The following is a 19,098-nucleotide window of genomic DNA, read 5'->3' as shown; positions in this document are numbered from 1 at the left end:
ATATTTTACATTTTTATATGAATAGAAAGAAGTTCAGAGAGGTTAAATAACTTGCTAAAAGTCACACAGCTAGAAAATGGCTGAACTAGACCCAGGTTTCTCTGATTCTGAATGCAATGGTTTTGATTATTAACATATGCCAAATAAAAGAATAAAAAAGAATGCATAGTATACAGTACAAACCAACATTCACTGAAGTTTTTGTGAGGTTTTTAAAATATTTTTAAAGATTTTTTATTTGAAACACAGAGAGAGAGAGAGATTGCTGGATTTTCTGACCTTGCAGGGCTCACTGACCCAACTCTGAATTAGTGTCAAGTACTTACGAGCCACCAAAGTGCCTACTGTAGGGTTGGGAGATTTTAGGCTGATCAACTTTTCCTGTGGAGCCAAAACGAAGTCACAGTCTTTTCGTGGAATGAACCAGATAAAAAAAGCCTCAGACTTGATAGCCAAGCTGTGGAAACAGCCTAAATGTCTCTCAGGAGATGAATGGATAAAGAGAATGTAGGTGTACATACAATGGAGCATATGGAACACTGTTCAGCCTTGACAAAGGAGGGGATTCTGCAGGATTTGGCAGCAGGGATGAACATTGGGGACATTGCGCTAAGTGAGAGAAGCCAGTCTTGTAAAGACAAAGACTGCATGGCTCCCATCAGGGGTCTGAAATAATCAAATTCGTAGACTCTGAGAGCAGGATGGTGGCTGCCATGGACTAGGGCAGAGGGAACTGGGGAGTTACCAACTAATAGGCATAAAATTTCAATCAGCCAAGATGAACAAGCTCTGGACATCTGCTATGCAACATTGTGACCTAGAGCCTACTGCACTGTATTACACACTTAAAAATTCATTGAGTGGGCAGATCTCTCGTTAAGTGTTCCAGCCACTGCATAATGAAAATTACTTATCAAGAGACTTCAGATTTGAAAATCTGATGAGTTTTCATTATGAAAGGTACCAGGAGCTCCAGTTAATATCCAAGCCTATTTCCAACCTAAGTAATTACCTTCCTAACACCCACAATTCCCCTGAAGTTTTCATTAGGAAATGTGCTTTGCTTTTTCTGTGTGTGGCTGCTGAACTGTGTTTCACACATGTGCACTCGTCATCCTGCAGCCCAGAGCCACCATTTACTATGAAAAGTGGTGTAAGTGATACTCTATAGAAATGTAATATGAATTACTGCTCCTCACTCTAATCTCTTTTCAGATAGTTTTTAAAAAAATAAGGTTCAGCCGGCGCTGCGGCTCAATAGGCTAATCCTCCACCTAGCGGCGCCGGCACACCGGGTTCTAGTCCTGGTCGGGGCGCCGGAATCTGTCCCGGTTGCCCCTCTTCCAGGCCAGCTCTCTGCTATGGCCAGGGAGTGCAGTGGAGGATGGCCCAGGTGCTTGGGCCCTGCACCCCATGGGAGACCAGGAAAAGCACCTGGATCCTGGCTCCTGCCATCGGATCAGCGCGGTGCGCCGGCTGCAGCGGCGGCCATTAGAGGGTGAACCAACGGCAAAGGAAGACCTTTCTCTCTCTGTCTCTCTTTCTCACTGTCCACTCTGCCTATCAAAAATAATTTAAAAAAAAATAAGGTTAAATCTCATATCTATACACAGAATTTTAAAGCAGGACTATGTCTTGATAAATAATTTAATAATTCTAGTTTTATTATCTTTCACTGACTAGGTGTCATCTCTTTGAACTTCAAGTAAAATCACTAATGTATCTTCCTACAGTTTCGTGACTTGAAGCAATGGCCTAAAATCTCTCAGGGTGACTTCTTGAGCTGCCAAATGACAGAGAAATGACAAATTTCTCTCCATAGCAGTGACTGTTGGTCAAGATGATGTATGCTGTCCCACCAGATAAAAAATGTCAGATGTTCAGATTTTCCCCTAAAGTTTCTTCTATGACTCCATGTTTGTCCCATAGCATTCAGACTGTAGACATGAAGCAGATACAGTTTGTTAATGCAAACCTGTCTCCTAGGTTTCCTCTGGTGCACCTTATCTTCCATGTCACCATGCCTGGTCTTACAATTGTGCAACATGGCCTACTTATAGAGTGGGCCAACCCTTTCAGGCGTACCAGCCCTTGCAAGTGATAGCATTTCTTGCCGATCACTCTTCAGTTCTCCAATTAAACCATTAAACCTGGACCTCAGTGACAGCTTTATGGAAGTTTTCTCTTCCACTGATTAAATCTTCTGGCATCATTCCAAACTGAACCTTTAAAACTTTAATAATATTGAGGGACCTCCCACCTGCTAGCTCAGGCCCCAAATACTTATAATGGCCAGAGGGCCAGAGCCAGGACACAGGAGCTAGACCTTGGATTCCCAGGTGGGTGGCAGGTGCCATCACCTGCTGCCTCTGAAGGGGGCCAGCATTAGCAGGAAGCTGGAATAGAGAATTAGGCAGGGACTGGAACCCAGGTACTCAAGAGGTGACTTAATTGTAGCACCAAACGCCCATGCAAGTGACTTTCACAGTTGAATTAGATGTCTGTTCAGCTGAAACATTCAGTCACCTGTTAGCGCACTCCTGGCTTGTCTCAGCAGCCCCAGTCCTCTCTGGCCCCAGTGGGACTGAAACAGAAGCTTAGGGCTTTGATGCTTCCTTCACCAGGCCCTAGACTACTGGTAGCTTGTGGTTCCTGTGCCTACACTGGCTGCAAGTTGGCTCCATTTAAAAGTTAACTCACTGTATTAAGAGGCTTCCACGGGGAGAGTAGCCGGGTTTGTTTCCCACCTTTTACTTCTCCCACCACTCTGGAGGCGGGACCAGGCTCATGGCTTCTACAACAGAACCATTGGGATAAGGTTGGAGTTCCCTGTGTGGGCTCGGGGCTAGGCCTGCCAGCAACTTTCCAAAGCAGGACATTATTGTCCAAAGCAGTGTTACTGAGCCACTTTCTCAGGACCCTGGAAAATACCCTTGGGTTATTATGGCCCCCACAGCAGGGCAGGACTCAGGCCATCCTGCCCAGCTCAAGGTAGGACTTGGTACAGCTCTGTAAGCTCTGGTAACTGCCCACAATCTTCACCCCAGTATATGCCGCTGATCTGTGGAACTCTAGCAATGAGGAGGCTGATGGCCTGAAGGTACTGGGGGGCCAGCCGGCAGGGTAGGAAGTTGAGGTGGTCAGACAGCTCAAATCTGCAGGGTGGGCAGGAGGCTGGAAGAAGAGCATGGCTGGGAAATCCCAGGAATCCTTCTGCAGCAGTGAAAAATCTTTTGGGTGTTTACAGATATTACTAATTCTAAAGGAGATTGCAGAAAATCAGAAAAAAAAAGTTTTCCAAAAGGATCGTAGACTCATGTGTTTTGTGAGCATGAGAGTTATTTTTATTAATGGGATTAGAGACATTTTGAGCTGTGAGTACAATATGTGATTCCATGGGCTGGTGTTTGGCCTAGTGGTTAAGGGAGCTTTAACAATAGAAAAAAAGGGGCTGGCGCCATGGCTCACTTGGTTAGTCCATTTGGGGGGGTGAATCAATGGAGGGAAGATCTTTCTCTCTGTTTCTCTATCTCACTGTCTAACTCTGTCAAATAATAAAAAAATAAATAAATAAAAAATAATTGGATAGAGTAGTCACCTTTCATGAATATAGCCCTCCAGTAAACCCAGTGCTTTCACACATATTATCGTGTACTCCCTTCTCTGATTACCTTTGCCTCGTCTCACGTAGCCAGGGAGGGTATTAGTCACAGATTAAAAGAGTTGACCCAAGGTCTGCAGCTACAAGGTGGGAGGCCTGACAAGACATCTTATTCTTGTGCTTTTCCTAGCATCTTTTGTAGGAATAAATTAGAAAATGACTTCTTCCTTTCTGAGCAGAAAAATATCATGAGTTTTTATTTTTTGTGTGCTCTTCAAGTTTGTAATTATGTTACTGTTACTCATGAATGCTTCTGCCATGTGCAGATAAAGAGAGCACACAGCTGTCTTAGCGCCCTTCATGTCCTAGCACAATGCATTTAGTCATCTAATCCTGACAACTAGGAGACACGGACATGTTGATCTCTGTTTTATGATGTGAAATCCAAAGTTCATAGCAGCTGTGAATTGTGGAGCTGGAATTGAACTCAGCTCTTTCTGACTTAATACTCAGGATCACTAAACACTAAGTGCCAGAAAAGCTGCATTAGGGCTTTGTCCAGAAAGAAGGAAGTGGGAGGAGCCACCAGAAGAGTTGTGCTACAGAAGTAGAAACTCTGGACCCTATGCAAAGCTGCTGTGCTGGTATAGGGGTTGAGGGGCACCAACTATGGGGACAGATAAAACTGGGTTTAACCCCTCTTCTGAGTCTTACTAGCTGTGTGACTTTTGGCAGTATCCATTCATTCAAGTCCAATTTGTTCATCTGAAGGATGGAGGCACAGCAAAAATAATTGTAATTCTCATGAGGAATGAATGAGGCAACTTCAGTGGAGGTTTCAGAGTGCAATTTGTGGAGTAAAAATAAGGCTCTGCTAATGTCAGTTTTAAACGGCAACAGTGATTAGGATGATAATAATAATTATTATAAACCCGAAGTTGCATAGCTCTGCAAAGCAAAGGAAGAATCTTAGTATAAAGTTTATAATTTTAAGTAGAGTTGAAAGGAAACATTCTAACTCAAGCCATCTTGAAGAATAAGTTGATAAAAATTAAGAAAGTATGAGAAAGGTACCAGGTTTTTTTCTAATTGATTAGAACATTTTGCTAAAGAGGGTTTTGCTGTGTGAATCATATTCTTTTTTTTTCTTTAAGATTTATTTATTTATTTGAAAGTCAGAGTTACACAGAGAGGGAGAGAAAAGGAGAGGCAGAGAAAGAGAGAGATCTTCTGTCTGCTGGTTCACTTCCCAATTGGCCACAACAGCTGGAGCTGCACCAACCTGAAGCCAGGAGCCAGGAGCTTCTTCCGGGTCTCCCACATGGGTGCAGGGGCCCAAGGACTTGGGCCATCTTCTATTGCTTTCCCAGGCCATAGCAGAGAGCTGGATTGGAAGTGGAGCAGCTGGGACTAGAACCGGCGCCCATATGGGATGTCGGCACTGCAGGCGGCAGCTTCATATTCTTTTAATTCACGTGGTTTGAGTATAATGTGCATTTATTTCTTCATATCATACCTTTTTTTTTCCATTGGAACTCACAGATCTTGTGAGTTTTTTTTTAAAGATTTATTTATTTTATTTGAAATATTTACAGAGCAGGGGGAGGGGAGGGAGAGGGAAAGCGATCTCTTCCATCTGCCGGTTCACTCCCCTGATGGTTGCAATGGCTGGGGCTGGGTCAGGCTGAAGCCAGGAACCAGGAGCTACATCCACATCTCCTATATGGGTGGCAGGGGCCCAAGTACTTGGGCCATCTTCCCTTGTTTTCCCAAGCGCAGTAGCAGGGAGCTGGATTTGAAGTGGAGCAGTCGGGACATGAACCAGTGTCCATATGAGATGCTGGCGTTGCAGGCGGCAGCTTTGCCATCTGTACTACAATGCCAGTCCCCTGGCATATCTTTTAATGGGGAAAAAACCTAAGAGGAGGCAGAAAGCCAGTTAAGGGGGACCTCTGATTTGTAGAGACCAGTCAAAGGATGTTGTATGGGGAAGTTCAAGTGATGTTTAGGTCATGGTGCAGGGTGATGGGACACAATTGGTTCTGTATATGTTTTTATTTTTTAATATAGATTTATTTGAAAGCAGAGTTACAGACAGGTAGAGAGAGAGAGAGAGAGAGAGAGAGAGAGGTCATCTATCCTCTGGTTCATTCCCCAAATGGCTGCAATGGCCGGATCTATGCTGATCTGAAGCCAGGAGCCTGGAACTTCTTCTGGGTCTCCCACGCAGGTACAGGGGCCCAAGGACTTAGGCCATCTTCTACTGCTTTCCCAGGCCATAGCAGAGAGCTGAATTGGAAGTGGAACAGCCAGGACTCAATTTGGCACCCACATGGGATACTGGTACTGGAGGCGACAGCTTTACCTGCTATACCACAGTGCTGAATCCATGTATTTTTTTAATTTTTTAAAAAATTTTTTGACAGGCAGAGTGGACAGTGAGAAAGAGACAGAGAGAAAGGTCTTCCTTTGCCGTTGGTTCACCCTCCAATGGCCGCCGCACCCTGCACACTGTGGCCGTCGCACCACGCTGATCTGATGGCAGGAGCCAGGTGCTTCTCCTGGTCTCCCATGGGGTGCAGGGCCCAAGCACTTGGGCCATCCTCCACTGCACTCCTGGGCCATAGCAGAGAGCTGGCCTGGAAGAGGGGCAACCGGGACAGAATCCGGCGCCCCGACCGGGACTAGAACCTGGTGTGCCGGCACCGCAAGGTGGAGGATTTGCCTATTGAGCCGCGGTGCCAGCCTCCATGTATTTTTTTAAAATATATTGTGTTCTTTTGTATTCAGCTATAATGACCTCATGACAACTATTGGTTTTTACCTACATTAGATAATAATTTGTTGTGCTATCATATGTTACTGTAAATAAACATTGACTCATGTTATTGATTTAATAAAGATTGGACAACAAGGCTCTTTTTTCTTCTTGTTCACTACTTTTCTTATCTTCCAAGGGCTGGATTTCTTGAGCCCTCAATGACTGAGTGGCAAAGATTGTATTCTCATAGCTTCCTAGTCTTTATGACTAGCAAATTCCTAGTTAATCGCTGGGATTCCTCTCATATCTCTAGCTCTCATATCTCTCATCATTTTATAGTAAGAGACTATGAGTGAGTCTCAAGCTTGTGACTTGGATTGTGTAGTTTATTAGGTATTTGTTAGGCCGTCTGCCTTCCTTGAAATTAATACTTACATGAGCCCATGAATTTACTTGAGCCTTTTATTTGGGAGGTTATTCTGTCAGACATGTTTTTGTGTGCTGGAGAGGTGACACACGGTCCCTTTGCCCAGGGGTTAGTGCAGCGCAGGGCAGGCCCTGATGTGCTTTCTGTTCCCATGTTGGCTTCACTCCGGGCTGATGAGAGTGCTTAGTGTCACCCAGGTGTAAGCACTTTCACTATTGATAGAAAACAGTCTGTTTTCAGGAGAGTGAACCACAATCAACCAAGACGTTGTTCTTCTAAAAAATTATTTCTTGGGGCATTTGGGTAAGCTGTTAAGCCAGTGTGTGGAACACCCATGTCCCCAATTAGAGTACCTGTATTCAGACGAGATCTGGTGTGTTCAGGGTGGTATGGCCAAAGATGAGTACCTGTATTCAGCTCCAGCTCCTGACACCAGCTTCCTGCTAAGGTAGATGCTACGAGGCATGGTGATGGCTCAAGTGGTGATGGCTCAAGTCATTGGATCCCTGCCACTAATGTGGGAGACCTGGATTGAGTTCCTGAGTTCCAGCTTCAGCCTGACCCAAACCTGGGGGGTAAAGCGGGGTATGGAATTTCTCTCTCTCTCTCTCTCTCTCTCTCTGTGTGTGTGTGTGTATGACTTGCTCTTTCTTCCTCTTAATTTTTTTAAAGACTTCCCTTTAATTCAGTACAGTGTAAAAGAAGAGCCAAGTCAGCAATTTTCTTTTTTGTGCCACATTCTTTCTCCAATGACATTTTCATGAATGCTCACTTCCTTTCATTGCTACTTGTATTTGTTCCTAGTATTGATTTTTCTAGAGCTTTTTATATTGCATCATTTGTATTAGACACCATGATGTTACAAGAAAAGCAAACATACCGAAGGGTGACCCAGGGCTGTGCCTCTGTTTCCTGAACTCTGGAAAGCGTTTTGGTCTGCCTGTTATTCAAGTGTTTTGAGCATCTGGTGCTGTTTTCTTCCGGTTCCTTTCTCTTGACTGGGACATTTAGAATCTGGCTGCCATAAATAAATACAGAGTGTGTTGTTAATAGGCAGCTTCTGAAAAGCACCAGTAGTAGCCACTGGGATGGTATTAAGCCTGCCATTTTTAGTGACTAAACATACCCTTTTATGTGGTCATGCCTTGCAGTTAAGTTCCTGAAGTGCTGGTGAAGAGAACAGCAGTGCACATGGAATGCTATTCATGTGCTAGCCATTACCATAGCCCTTAGCAGTTTCATGGTTGATCACGTGGCTACCTTGGCCTTCTGTACAATGTGTTGGTCGATCTGAGTCTCACCCTCAGCACTGTTGACATTTGAGCCAGGTCATTCTTTGTTGTGGGAGGTGAGGGGCTGTTTAAGAGCTCCCCGACCTCTTCTCTCAGATGCCATAGCATCGAGAACCATTGGCCAAGAATCAGACTTTTTTGAGAAGAGGGATATATTCAAACTTTAAATGTTTGGATACTAAGAATTTATGAACATGATGACCACAGTCTTGGAATAACATATTTCTGTGGGTTGACATGAATGAAGAACATAATTCATTTGACTTTTGCCTTGGAAAAAGACTTTCTTGATAGGACTTTCATATTGCTTTGAATTTTTCTCCCATTAAAACTTGAGGACTAGTGGCCGGTGCTGTGGCATAGTAGGTGAGGCTGCTATCTGCGGTGCTGGCATCCCATATGGGTGCCAGTTTGAGTCCCAGCTGCTCAACGTTCGATCCAGCTCTCTGCTATGGCCTGGGAAAGCAGCGGAGGATGGCCCAAGTTCTTGGGCCCCTATACCCATGTGGGAGACCCAGAAGAATTCCAGGCTCCTGGCTACAGATCAGTGCTGCTCCGGCTGTTGTGGCCAATTGGAGAGTAAGCCAGCAGATGGAAGACCTCCTCTCTCTCTCTCTCTCTCTGCCTCTCCTCTCTCTGTGTAACTCTGACTTTCAAATAAATAAATAAATCTTAAAAAACAAAAAAACATTCACTTGAGGATTCAGTTATCAGCTTATGAAAGAGGCCAGAGGAGAAAAGCCTTGGAATAAGCAACACTAAAGATGCTGCCAAGATAAGTCTTGGCACCTGACCATTGTTCCAGAATGTTTGCTGAATGGATGAATAATGGATGGAAGGATGGATGGGTAGATGGATAATGGATGGATAGAAGGACGGCTAGGTGGATGGATGAAGGGTCTGCTATTGTTGACTCATGTAGCTTTAGGAACAGCATCTAATCAGTGGTGAGTAGCAGTGGTGGTCACAAAAATGGACTGTTGGGTGGACTGCACTGCCTTTTACTTCCTTCTGGGGGGGACTCCTGGAGTATCTGATTGCCTCTGTTCCCCCACTGCCATTTTTGGTACACTTCTCTCCTTAGTCCTGTGTCCTTACTTGCCTTTTTTCCTCATTATATTTGCAACCTGAATTGATTTTTTTACAGGTTTTTTTTCCCTAAATCTTGTATCCTTGTTTTTGTATCATACATGTCATGAAAAACAAAACTTACCATGTTTCATTGTGAATCCAGATCCATATACCCAAGAGAAGAACTGTTTAATCTTTCTCCAAACCAGTGATGTGCTTCCTAATTAATCTTTAACAGTCACTTCCTTTTGAGTTTCTAGAATCCCACGTCTTACTTCAATAAGTTTTTCTAGCACAATTAAAGATTTTGGTCCCGGGAGCCTACACTAATAATTGTGATGGATGGAGCCTGTGTTTATTACTCTCAGTGATGTTATTGATTCAGTCATGAAAAGTACTTTCTATATTCTACAGCTAAAGCAATTGACAAATGTTTGTGGTGAAAGATATGATAATCACCCTGAACAGATCATTATACAATGTACACATACATAAGTTAGCTTGCAGGGCACAAATGTGTACGGGTATTATGTGTCAACTAAAATAAAATAAAACTGAAAGTAATGAGAAATTGAGGCTCAGCTTAGTTAAGACATGGGGGCAAGTACTTCCAGTAAGCAAATAGGTATACAAGAGTTAGAATTGCTGAGGCCAGGCATTGAGACCTGATCCACTGTACCAAGGTAGAGGGCAAAACTGAGGCAAGATGGACAACTTGAAAAAACTCATTGACTGTACTCTCAGAAAGCTGAAATGTTTTGTCTTAAAGTCATAAAAATAATTACTGAAAATGGCTACTTCGTGGGGCCACAGCTTTGATTTGATGGGAATATCTTCTCTGGAATGGACAAATGAGTAACCACCAAGCACTTTCTTACTGGTTTGTTTTAATAAATGTTGTTGATGGCTTGCTTTTTTTCTCTCTTAGACCTTCTCTCACCATGCCCCATAGGAATCTGACAGGAAGCTGCAATGTGAACTGTGGCTGTAAGATACATGAGTATGAGCCAGTCTGTGGATCAGATGGAATCACATACTTTAATCCATGTCTGGCTGGCTGTGTCAATAGTGGTAACCTTAGCACTGGAGTAAGTATAAACCCTACATTCCTCTTCCGATGTGAATCCAGTGTCCTGTGACAGAATTCATATGCACTCATGATGACTTCAGTCTCCTTTTTTAAGAGGCTCCAAATAACCTACAAAATACCTCTGATCAAATCCTAGAGGAAGGAATATTATGCAGTACCATCATTGTTTCCCCAGGCACGAAAGCACCAAATCCTAGCCACTAGACAACCAAAGACACACTTCCCCAGGCACGACTGGGGCATTTGGGTCTAGAGATTTGATTCCATGTCAGCCCTCTCCACGTTACATGTTGTGTCAACTCAATGGTACTGGACAAAGTTGAGTTCTAGGTGTTGCACTCATTCCCTTTGCAGGACTCTTGTGATAGGTTTGAAAGTCAGGGTGGCCACATTTGGTACTGATGGGAGAGAATGGGAAAGTAGCTCCGTGATGGGCATCTGTGAAGATGGACCGTAGTCATTTTTCAAGACCATCAGCTTAGTTCAGACCTTTTAAAGACTTTCAGGGTAAAGATATTTCTGTCAGTTCAAGAATAGGCTATTTTGAGAATTCCCTTCCTTGTGAATTATAAATAGGTTCTAATGCTGTGGGAGAAGGTGTTCATATCCTACACAGTTCTTCACTGAGCCTGGTTTAATTCTTTGTGTAATAACAGATTGGAGAAAGTTGCTTTAATTGAAAAGTTAAGTGTGTTTGCTTGTTTTGTGCAGATAATAAGGGATTATATCATTGAATTTTTAGGAAGTGTCATTTGTGAGTTTTGAATTTTACACTAGAGTGATAAATGGAGAATTCCTGTGGCTGGTTCCCCCTTTATACTTGTACAGTTAGTGAGCTCCAGTGTGTGACCAACTTGAAACAGACCCTGAAATCTGCACTTCCCAGTGGCTAAGTCCTTCCTTGGGAGCCAATGCATCTTCTGGTCCTCATTCTTTTACAAAGACCAGCAGGGGTATGTATTATGGTACAGCAGGTTAAACTGCCATTAGGGATGCCTGCTACCCATACTGGAAGGCCAATTTGAGTTCTGGCTCTTCTGCTTCTGATCCAGTTTTTTATTAAGATGGCAGATAATGACATCTTCCCAGGAGACAGCACATGATGGATCATGTGCTTGAGCCCCCTACCACACATGTGTGAGAACTGGATGGAGTTCCTGGCTCCTGGTGTTAGCCTGGTCCAGCCCTAGCTTCTGTGAGCACTGGGGGAGTAAACCAGTGGATGGAAGACCTCTCTCTGTGTCTCTGTCTCTCTCTTTCTTGGCCCTTTAAGTAGATGAAAATAAATAAGTATTTGAAAAGACGAGCAGTCCTTTGAGTACAGATGATTTGATAGCACTCCTTCTTCACACTTCTTCATGATTGTGTTATGAATTCTTTGCATTTATTAACATTAATGGACGTTCCCTATAGGGAACTCTATGCTCTGCATCGTGCTAGGTGTTCTGAAGAGCACAGATAAAAATATGGTTGGGTCCTTGTTTTTTTATGTTTACTTATTTATTTATATTTACTTGAAATTCTGAGAGAGTCACACAGAGAAAGAGAGAGACAGAGAAAGGTCTCCTATTTTCTGATTCACTCCCTGAATGTCCTTAACAGCCAGGGCTCTACCAGACCAAAGCCAGGAGCCCAGAACTTAATCTTGGCCTCTCAATGGGTGACCAGGACCCAGATACTCAAACCATCATCTGCTGCCTCTAATGGTGCACATTAACAGGAAGCTGGATCTGAGGTTGAGTAGCCAGGACTTGAACTGTGCATTATTTTATGGGATGTGGGCATCCAAAGTGACATCTTAATTGTTGCACCAAATCACCAAACAGCCACCTCTGAGTCCCTGGTTTTTTGTTTTTTTTTTTTGTTTGTTTGTTTTTAAGTTTTTTTTTTATTTGTTTATTTGAAAGGCAGAGTTACACAGAGAGAAAGAGAGGCAGAGAGAGAGAGTCTTCCATCCACTGGCTTACTTCCCAGTTGGCCGCAATGGCCAGAGCTGTGCCAATCCGAAGCTGGGAGCCAGGAGCTTCTTCCGGGTCTCCCACGTGGGTGCAGGGGCCCAAGGAGTTGGGCCATCTTTTACTGCTTTCCCAGGCCACAGCAGAGAGTTGGATTGGAAGTGGAGTAACTGGGACTAGAACCAGTGCCCATATGGGATACTGGCACTGCAGGTGGTGGCTCTACCTGCTAAGCCACAGCACTGGCCCCTGGGTCCCTGTTTTTAAGAAGTTTCTCTAATTGTAGAGTCGAGGAGTTAATTATAACCAAAAATGAGCCTATGGATTGTGAGTGTTATACAAATGAGTATTGAAATTTTCTTAGAAAAATTTAGGTCTAAACAATTTTGACCAACAGATTTTAACATCATTAAGATACACATTTTAAATTCTTACTGTTATCAGTAAGGAAGGTGTTATCAATGAAATATTGTTAATTTTTTAGATACTAGGGTTGTCTTAGAACATGTTAACTTTGTCTTAATATTCCTATGCTACCTTTTACTTTTGATTGATGCACATTGACCTTTATTTTGCTCACTTAGATACGGAATTACACAGAATGCACCTGTGTCCAAAGCCGACAAGTGATCACTCCACCCACAGTGGGACAGCGTGGTCAGCTCCGCGTGGTCATTGTTAAAACTTATCTCAATGAGAATGGCTATGCTCTGTCTGGGAAGTGTAAACGCGCCTGCAATACCCTTATCCCCTTCTTAGTTTTTCTTTTCATAGTCACCTTCATCACAGCATGCGCCCAGCCATCAGCCATCATAGTAACACTCAGGTGAGAACTGCATCCCACCTCTTCGGTGGGTGATGTGCTTAGAACTGCCAGAGGCAGATTCCAGAATGTGGGCCCATGAGGCAGAGCAGAGAGGCGGGCAAAACAAGTTGTATGGAGGAATGTTCAGACACTTGCCAGGTGAATTTACAAAGAGTCAGCTTTTTGCTATCCGAAAGGGAAGATGATACCGTCAAAAATTAGATGGGGGTTACTCAATGTTGGGCAGCCAATTCACCAGAGACGAGAGTTGAGAGTTGAGGTTTACTCAAGAGTCCGGCTTCTTGGGGAAAAAGTAGACAACTTTAGTCTCAAAAGTGCTTTCCATAATTTGCAAGTTAGCAGGAAGCTGGGGGACTAGAGGGTTAGGGAAGACTGTCAGACAGGTTTTAGGGTTGGTTCTGGTCATTCTGATGTCACTTGGATGGAAACTTCTTTGACAGGAAGCTTGGCACTTTGGGCTGGTAGTCGCAAATCCCTTCTTTATCTGACGTTTGCTCCTGAAGTTCTTAGGACAACATCTATTGAACAAATCTTCTGATCAATCACAAGATTAGCAGTAGGCTTTTGTTAGTTAAATGTGAAAAGGAAAGGAAGATATTATCAGTACAATTACAAAAAGGCTATTTGTACCATTTCATATTCCGGAACTTTCTTTATTAGTTAGGTTCTGGTCCTACTGTTAACTGAAACTTCTTTGGGGTGCTTTTTGTTCCTGTATTTTCTGCCCTATGAGGTCCATCTTTAGGAGCTAAAAATCATTACTGTGTTAACTATGAGAAGCCAGACCCACAGAAAGGCAGGAAGGCAGTTGGTAGAGTTATTAAATGATGCATACAACAAAGGCTGTTATCTGCAACCTTGTAGGCTGTTCATACTGTACCTCCAGGATCCATGATGATTTATGCTGAGCCTGCAGTTCAAATGCTGCGCTCACTTGTTTTCCTATCGTATAACGTTCTGGAGATGAGTCAAGAAAACAGTAGCCTGGGAGAGGTGATTTTCAGTTGTTTAAGCCGTGCCCTCTTTGCCTTATTATTCATCCTATCTGATTTTTTGTTTGTTTGTTTATAAGGGGACTTGGAAGCTACTTTTGTTCTTGTAAAAGAGTTGACACTGTCACATTCAAATCAGTGTTTTGGTATTTGCAGTAAAGCCTGCAGTGGGCAGAAGGGGCAGTGTGGTAAAGTGAGAGCATGGTACCTGTAGGGAGACCAGGGGCACTGTGCCATAAGGGAGTGAAGAAGTGATTTAACCCTCATCCTTCCTTTTGGCTCTTTAGATCACCACAGTGCTGGGCACTGCTTAGCAAGGCAGTGAGCTGTACTTTACTCTCTTGGTAAAGTTGTGCCTGGAATGTAAGATATTGGTGCATGAGAAACCCACTGGTTTACTCACTAGGTTCCTCAATTAGCAGATATTTGGGACGTAACAACCACCCGTGCAACACCCAGCAAATTCTTATGAGAAATAAATAAGTCGGGGAGAAGATAACAAGGACACTGCACCTTGGACATTTTCCATTTTATAAGCACACATTTATGTGAATGGTTTAGAGAGGATAAGGATTCCCTCAACTGAAAAGAGCATGAATCATTACTAGACTCCCTCACTTAAATGATATAAATCTTTTCAGGTTAATTCTACAGAATCTAAATAACCCACAGAAGGCCACCATTTTATAGTGCTCAGATGTGGCGAACCACTAGTTGGCTTCTCACCCAAAAGGCTGGAAAAAGGAGTCCTTGACTGTTTGCTAATGACACAATTAAAGGACTCCAGTCCTCCTGCCATCTAGGAATTGCTCAGAGCAAATGCTTTAGGAAAATAACAGATGTCTGAGAGGGACTTATTCTTTCTTTGGCTTTTAACTTGTGCTTTTACATTTTCTGGTTGTTTTGTCCTAATAAGGAATTATGGGAGTCATTTTCAGTGTGCACACCTATCATTCTGGCAACTAGAGGTGAACAGAGAAAAAGAATGCAGTATTTGGGATAAAACTCCAAAAATTAAGAAAAAAGAACTGGTTTGGGAAGCTCAGTTAGAACAGCTGCTGCCTCTTCAGACAACAGCCTTTGACCTTTACCGGTATTTATAAAGAGACCGTCAGCATTATTCAACATCTCTTGGGCTACCCCTTTATTCAGTCATCTTGCTTGGCTGTTGTCAGAAATTCTAGTGGTTAAATGTTTGGGCCCAGCTTTCCTTTAGTTCCTAGCTCTGCATAACATAAGCTTGATTCCACATTCATTTTCTTGGCACTATTTTAAAATGTTTTTTTCTTTCCCTTCACTGTAGATCAGTGGAAGATGAGGAGAGACCTTTCGCATTGGGGATGCAGTTTGTTTTGTTGAGAACACTTGGTACGTTCCTGAATTTCCAAGGGTGGCTTTTAGTTCCTCTTTGTGGATGGCAGTTTCTCTGTGTCTTTTCAATTGCAAATGAAGTCCTTTGTCACCAGTAGCAGCTAGGAAATTTTTTTTTTTTTTTTTTTTTTTTTTTTTTTTTTTTTTTAGCAGCTAGGGATTTACAGCTTAGTGGTGAGAACACAAATTCCTATTTTCTGCTGTGATTTTTTTAATAGATGCTTTGTATTTTAATATTTCTGCTTGATCAGATTCCCTTAACCACAATCTACTACTTTTTTTTTTACCTTTTATTTAATGAGTATTAATTTCATAAGCACATCTTTAGGAATATAGTGTTTCTTCCCACCATACCTGCCCTCTCATTCCCACTCCCTCACCACTTCCTCCTCCCTCTCTCCTTCCCAGTCCCATTCACCATTAAGATTCATTTTCAATTAATTTTATGCACAGAAGACCACCTCTATGCAAGGTAAAGACTTCACACACAAAGTAAAGCATACATACATACAAAATATAAAAAACTGTTTGAGAACAAGTTTTACAGTTAAATCTCATAGTACAACTAATCAGGACAAAGGTCTTGCATGGGGAGTAAGTGCACAGTGACTCCTGCTATTAATTTAATAATTAACACCCTTATGTATGACATGAGTGATTACCTGAGGCTTTTGCCATGAGCTGCCAAGGCTATGGAAGTCTTTTGAGTCCACAGCCTCCATCAGTATTTAGGCAAGGCCATAGGCAAAGTGGAAGTTTTCTTCTCCTTCAGAGAAAACTACATCATTCTTTGATGGCCCCTTCTTTCCACTGGGGTCTCACTCAAGGAGATCCTTCATGTAGGACTTTTTTTGCCACAGTATCTTGGCTTTCCATGCCTGAAATGCTCTCATGGGCTTTTCAGCCAGACCAGAGTGCCTTAAGGGCTGATTCTGAGGTAAGAGTGCTATTTAAAGTGACTATCAGTCTATGAGTGTGCCTTGTGGACTGCTTCCCATGTTGGGACATTCTCTCCTTTTTATTTCTATGTATTATTATTACAAGACACTTGATCTCATTTATATGATCCCTTTAATACTGAATTCTATATATATGATCACTTTGACACTTCATATGGTCACTTTAACACTTAAGATGGCACTTTAACCACTTTCTGCTGTGAACTTAAAGTTGACAAGTTCTTCCCTGGGTTGAAACAAAACCAAACCAACTTTAGGTTAGTTCCTTTTTCACTCTGAATATACACTTGAGCAGAATTCCCCAGAGTTTTGTACCATAAGAAATAGTACAGCCAGAAATTTAAAATTTGTTTGTTTTCTTGATGTTTTGATATCTCTATACTTTTTAACACAAAAGCAGAAGAAGAAACTGGTGATTATTTTATGAAATTTTCAATTCTTTCTAGTAATTTTATTGGTCAAGAGTATAGCTGTCAAATTTTCTGAGCAAAAGAAAAAAAATTTTTGGCAGGCAGAGTGGACAGTGAGAGAGAGAGACAGAGAGAAAGGTCTTCCTTTGCCATTGGTTCACCCTCCAATGGCTGCCGCGGCCGGTGCACCACGCTGATCCGATGGCAGGAGCCGGGTGCTTCTCCTGGTCTCCCATGGGGTGCAGGGCCCAAGTACTTGGGCCATCCTCCACTGCACTCCCGGGCCATAGCAGAGAGCTGGCCTGGAAGAGGGGCGACCGGGACAGAATCTGGCGCCCCGACTGGGACTAGAACCCGGTGTGCCGGTGCTGCAAGGAGGAGGATTAGCCTATTGAGCCATGGCGCTGGCCGAAAAGAATTCAAAAAATTCCCCAAATAAAATACAAGGACTGCCTTGTATAGATTTTCTTAATAGGAGAAGCTCATTAGTTCTATGTCAGTGTGAAAAACCAAAGAGTTCATTGTGTAGGCAGAATATTGTTCTTATTTTTTTAAAATTTAATTAATTTATCTGACAGAGACCAAGAGATGACCCACAACATTTGGGACTGGCCCAGGCCAAAATTGGGAGCCAGGCTCTGAGAACACAGTCCAGGTCTTTCATGTGGGTGATAGGAACTCAGTTACCTGAGCCATCACTGCTGCCTCCTAGGGTCTGTGTTAGCTGGAAACTGGAGTCAGAACTGGGCACAGCATCCAGGCCCTCCAATATGGGGTGTCCTGTCCCAGCCAGAGTCCTAACCACTCTGCTAAATGTTCACCCCCTTTCCTTATGTTTACAAGCATGGTGTCACCTGTAAAGTGTTGGGACCATGAATGGGAAGAAAGCGTACAAAGAAACTCATTCCCTTAACCAATTTCAGTGCATTTACAATTGGCTTCCTCATCACCAAGTTGATGTTTTCTTTCTAAAGTGACAGTCAGCTGCTACTCCCTGCCTGTCTCCCCCATCCCCTGTAATCAGTACCATTGTCAACAGGAGGAAAAAAAAATTCAGATTTTTTGATTCAATGTGTTTTTGGTATTGAAGAATAAAATATTTAAAATGGCCTCCTCTGAGCATTTGAAGCAGTAATCCTCTCTGGTAATCCTCAGTGTGATGGCGGCTCAGTCTCTCAGGAAAGAGAACTTTCTACTGAGCTCCAGGATGAAATGCTTCCAGGGTCAGTTCATTGGTGGCTTGCTTTGTGGTACTAATAAGACTTCAAAAGGCATCATTTCTAAAAGCAAGCTTGCTTTAGGAAATTCTGACACATTCAGAAATTGTTAAGAAGTGTGCCCTATAGTACTCACTGAAAAGTAAAAAGCATTATATTGAAATGGAAATTTGTTCACCAATGGGGTTGTTGAATAGGAAAAGAGAAAAATAGCTTTTTCTTTTTGCTGGAGGAGTGGCCCTGGGGCTGGGCGATTTGATGTGGATTTGAAGGTAAAGGTAAGCCAGCAGGTGCATACTGCAGCAGCAGGAAGGAGTGGGAGGAGAGCATTTCAGGCTTTTAGTATTGAATTCAATGTGATCTTCACCTCCACTGATTGCGAAAAGGGTAGTCAGGCCAACAAGCCAATTTTCAATTCCCCAACTTCCAAAGCAAAAATGCTTTCATAATGTTAAAATTTAATTCTATTGGTAGCCCTCAATTTAAATAAATACAACTTCCTTAAAAAGACATCACTCACAACCTTCTGGGCTGGTGTTCATCATCCTCTCTCCTTCCCTCTTCTTTCTTCCTTTCCTCCCTGGGTCCCTCACATCCATGACCTCCTTCTACACAGTCTTGTTGAGGACCCCTGGGCTGTGCTCAGAGGTCCTGGAATGCAAAGGACAAAAAGGCATAGTCCTTGCCATGAAGGAGCTGAGAGGCAAACAGATTAAACACTGTGATCGTTAATTCAAAGTTAATACATAGTTAATACATGGTGAATACAAAGTTAATACATAGTTAATACAATGCACTGGGAATAGAGTGGCAGCTCAGTGAGCAAGGAGTTTAAAGGAGGGATAGACATTTGCCCACAGAATAAGTTGGGGCTAAGGCATGTTTTGGCAAAGAAAATAAGCATACGATGAAAGATGACTAGTGGGCATATTTTCTTAAGATATTAAAGAAATGGCTAGGGGCTGGAGTTTGGCCTAGGGATTAAAGGGTGGTTATGACAGCTGTGTCCCACACTGGAGAATCTGGGTTCAGTGCCACCTCTGGCTCTTGACTCCAGCTTTCTATAACGTGCACCCTTGGAGCCCATGGTTGTGGCTCAAGTAATTGGGTCCATGTCATCCGTGTG

General features: G+C 42.9%; 1 protein-coding gene across 4 annotated transcripts in view; it reads left to right on the top strand.

Annotated features, from left to right (window-relative positions):
* Positions 1 to 19,098, top strand: part of SLCO5A1 (solute carrier organic anion transporter family member 5A1) — a 184,603-nt gene that overhangs the window by 158,919 nt on the left and 6,586 nt on the right. For all 4 annotated transcript variants that reach the window (XM_051844559.2, XM_002710462.5, XM_089335356.1 and 1 more), the window contains 3 exons: positions 10,081 to 10,240; positions 12,782 to 13,023; positions 15,319 to 15,383. In XM_051844559.2, the coding sequence (XP_051700519.1) occupies positions 10,081 to 10,240; positions 12,782 to 13,023; positions 15,319 to 15,383 (467 nt within the window). The remainder of the gene's footprint in view (positions 1 to 10,080; positions 10,241 to 12,781; positions 13,024 to 15,318; positions 15,384 to 19,098) is intronic.

The sequence above is a fragment of the Oryctolagus cuniculus genome, chromosome 6 (assembly GCF_051225735.1).
Source record: "Oryctolagus cuniculus isolate XC-2025 breed Fujian yellow rabbit chromosome 6, ASM5122573v1, whole genome shotgun sequence".
Taxonomy (NCBI): Eukaryota; Metazoa; Chordata; class Mammalia; order Lagomorpha; family Leporidae; genus Oryctolagus; species Oryctolagus cuniculus.
This window is presented reverse-complemented; position numbering and strand designations above follow the sequence as displayed.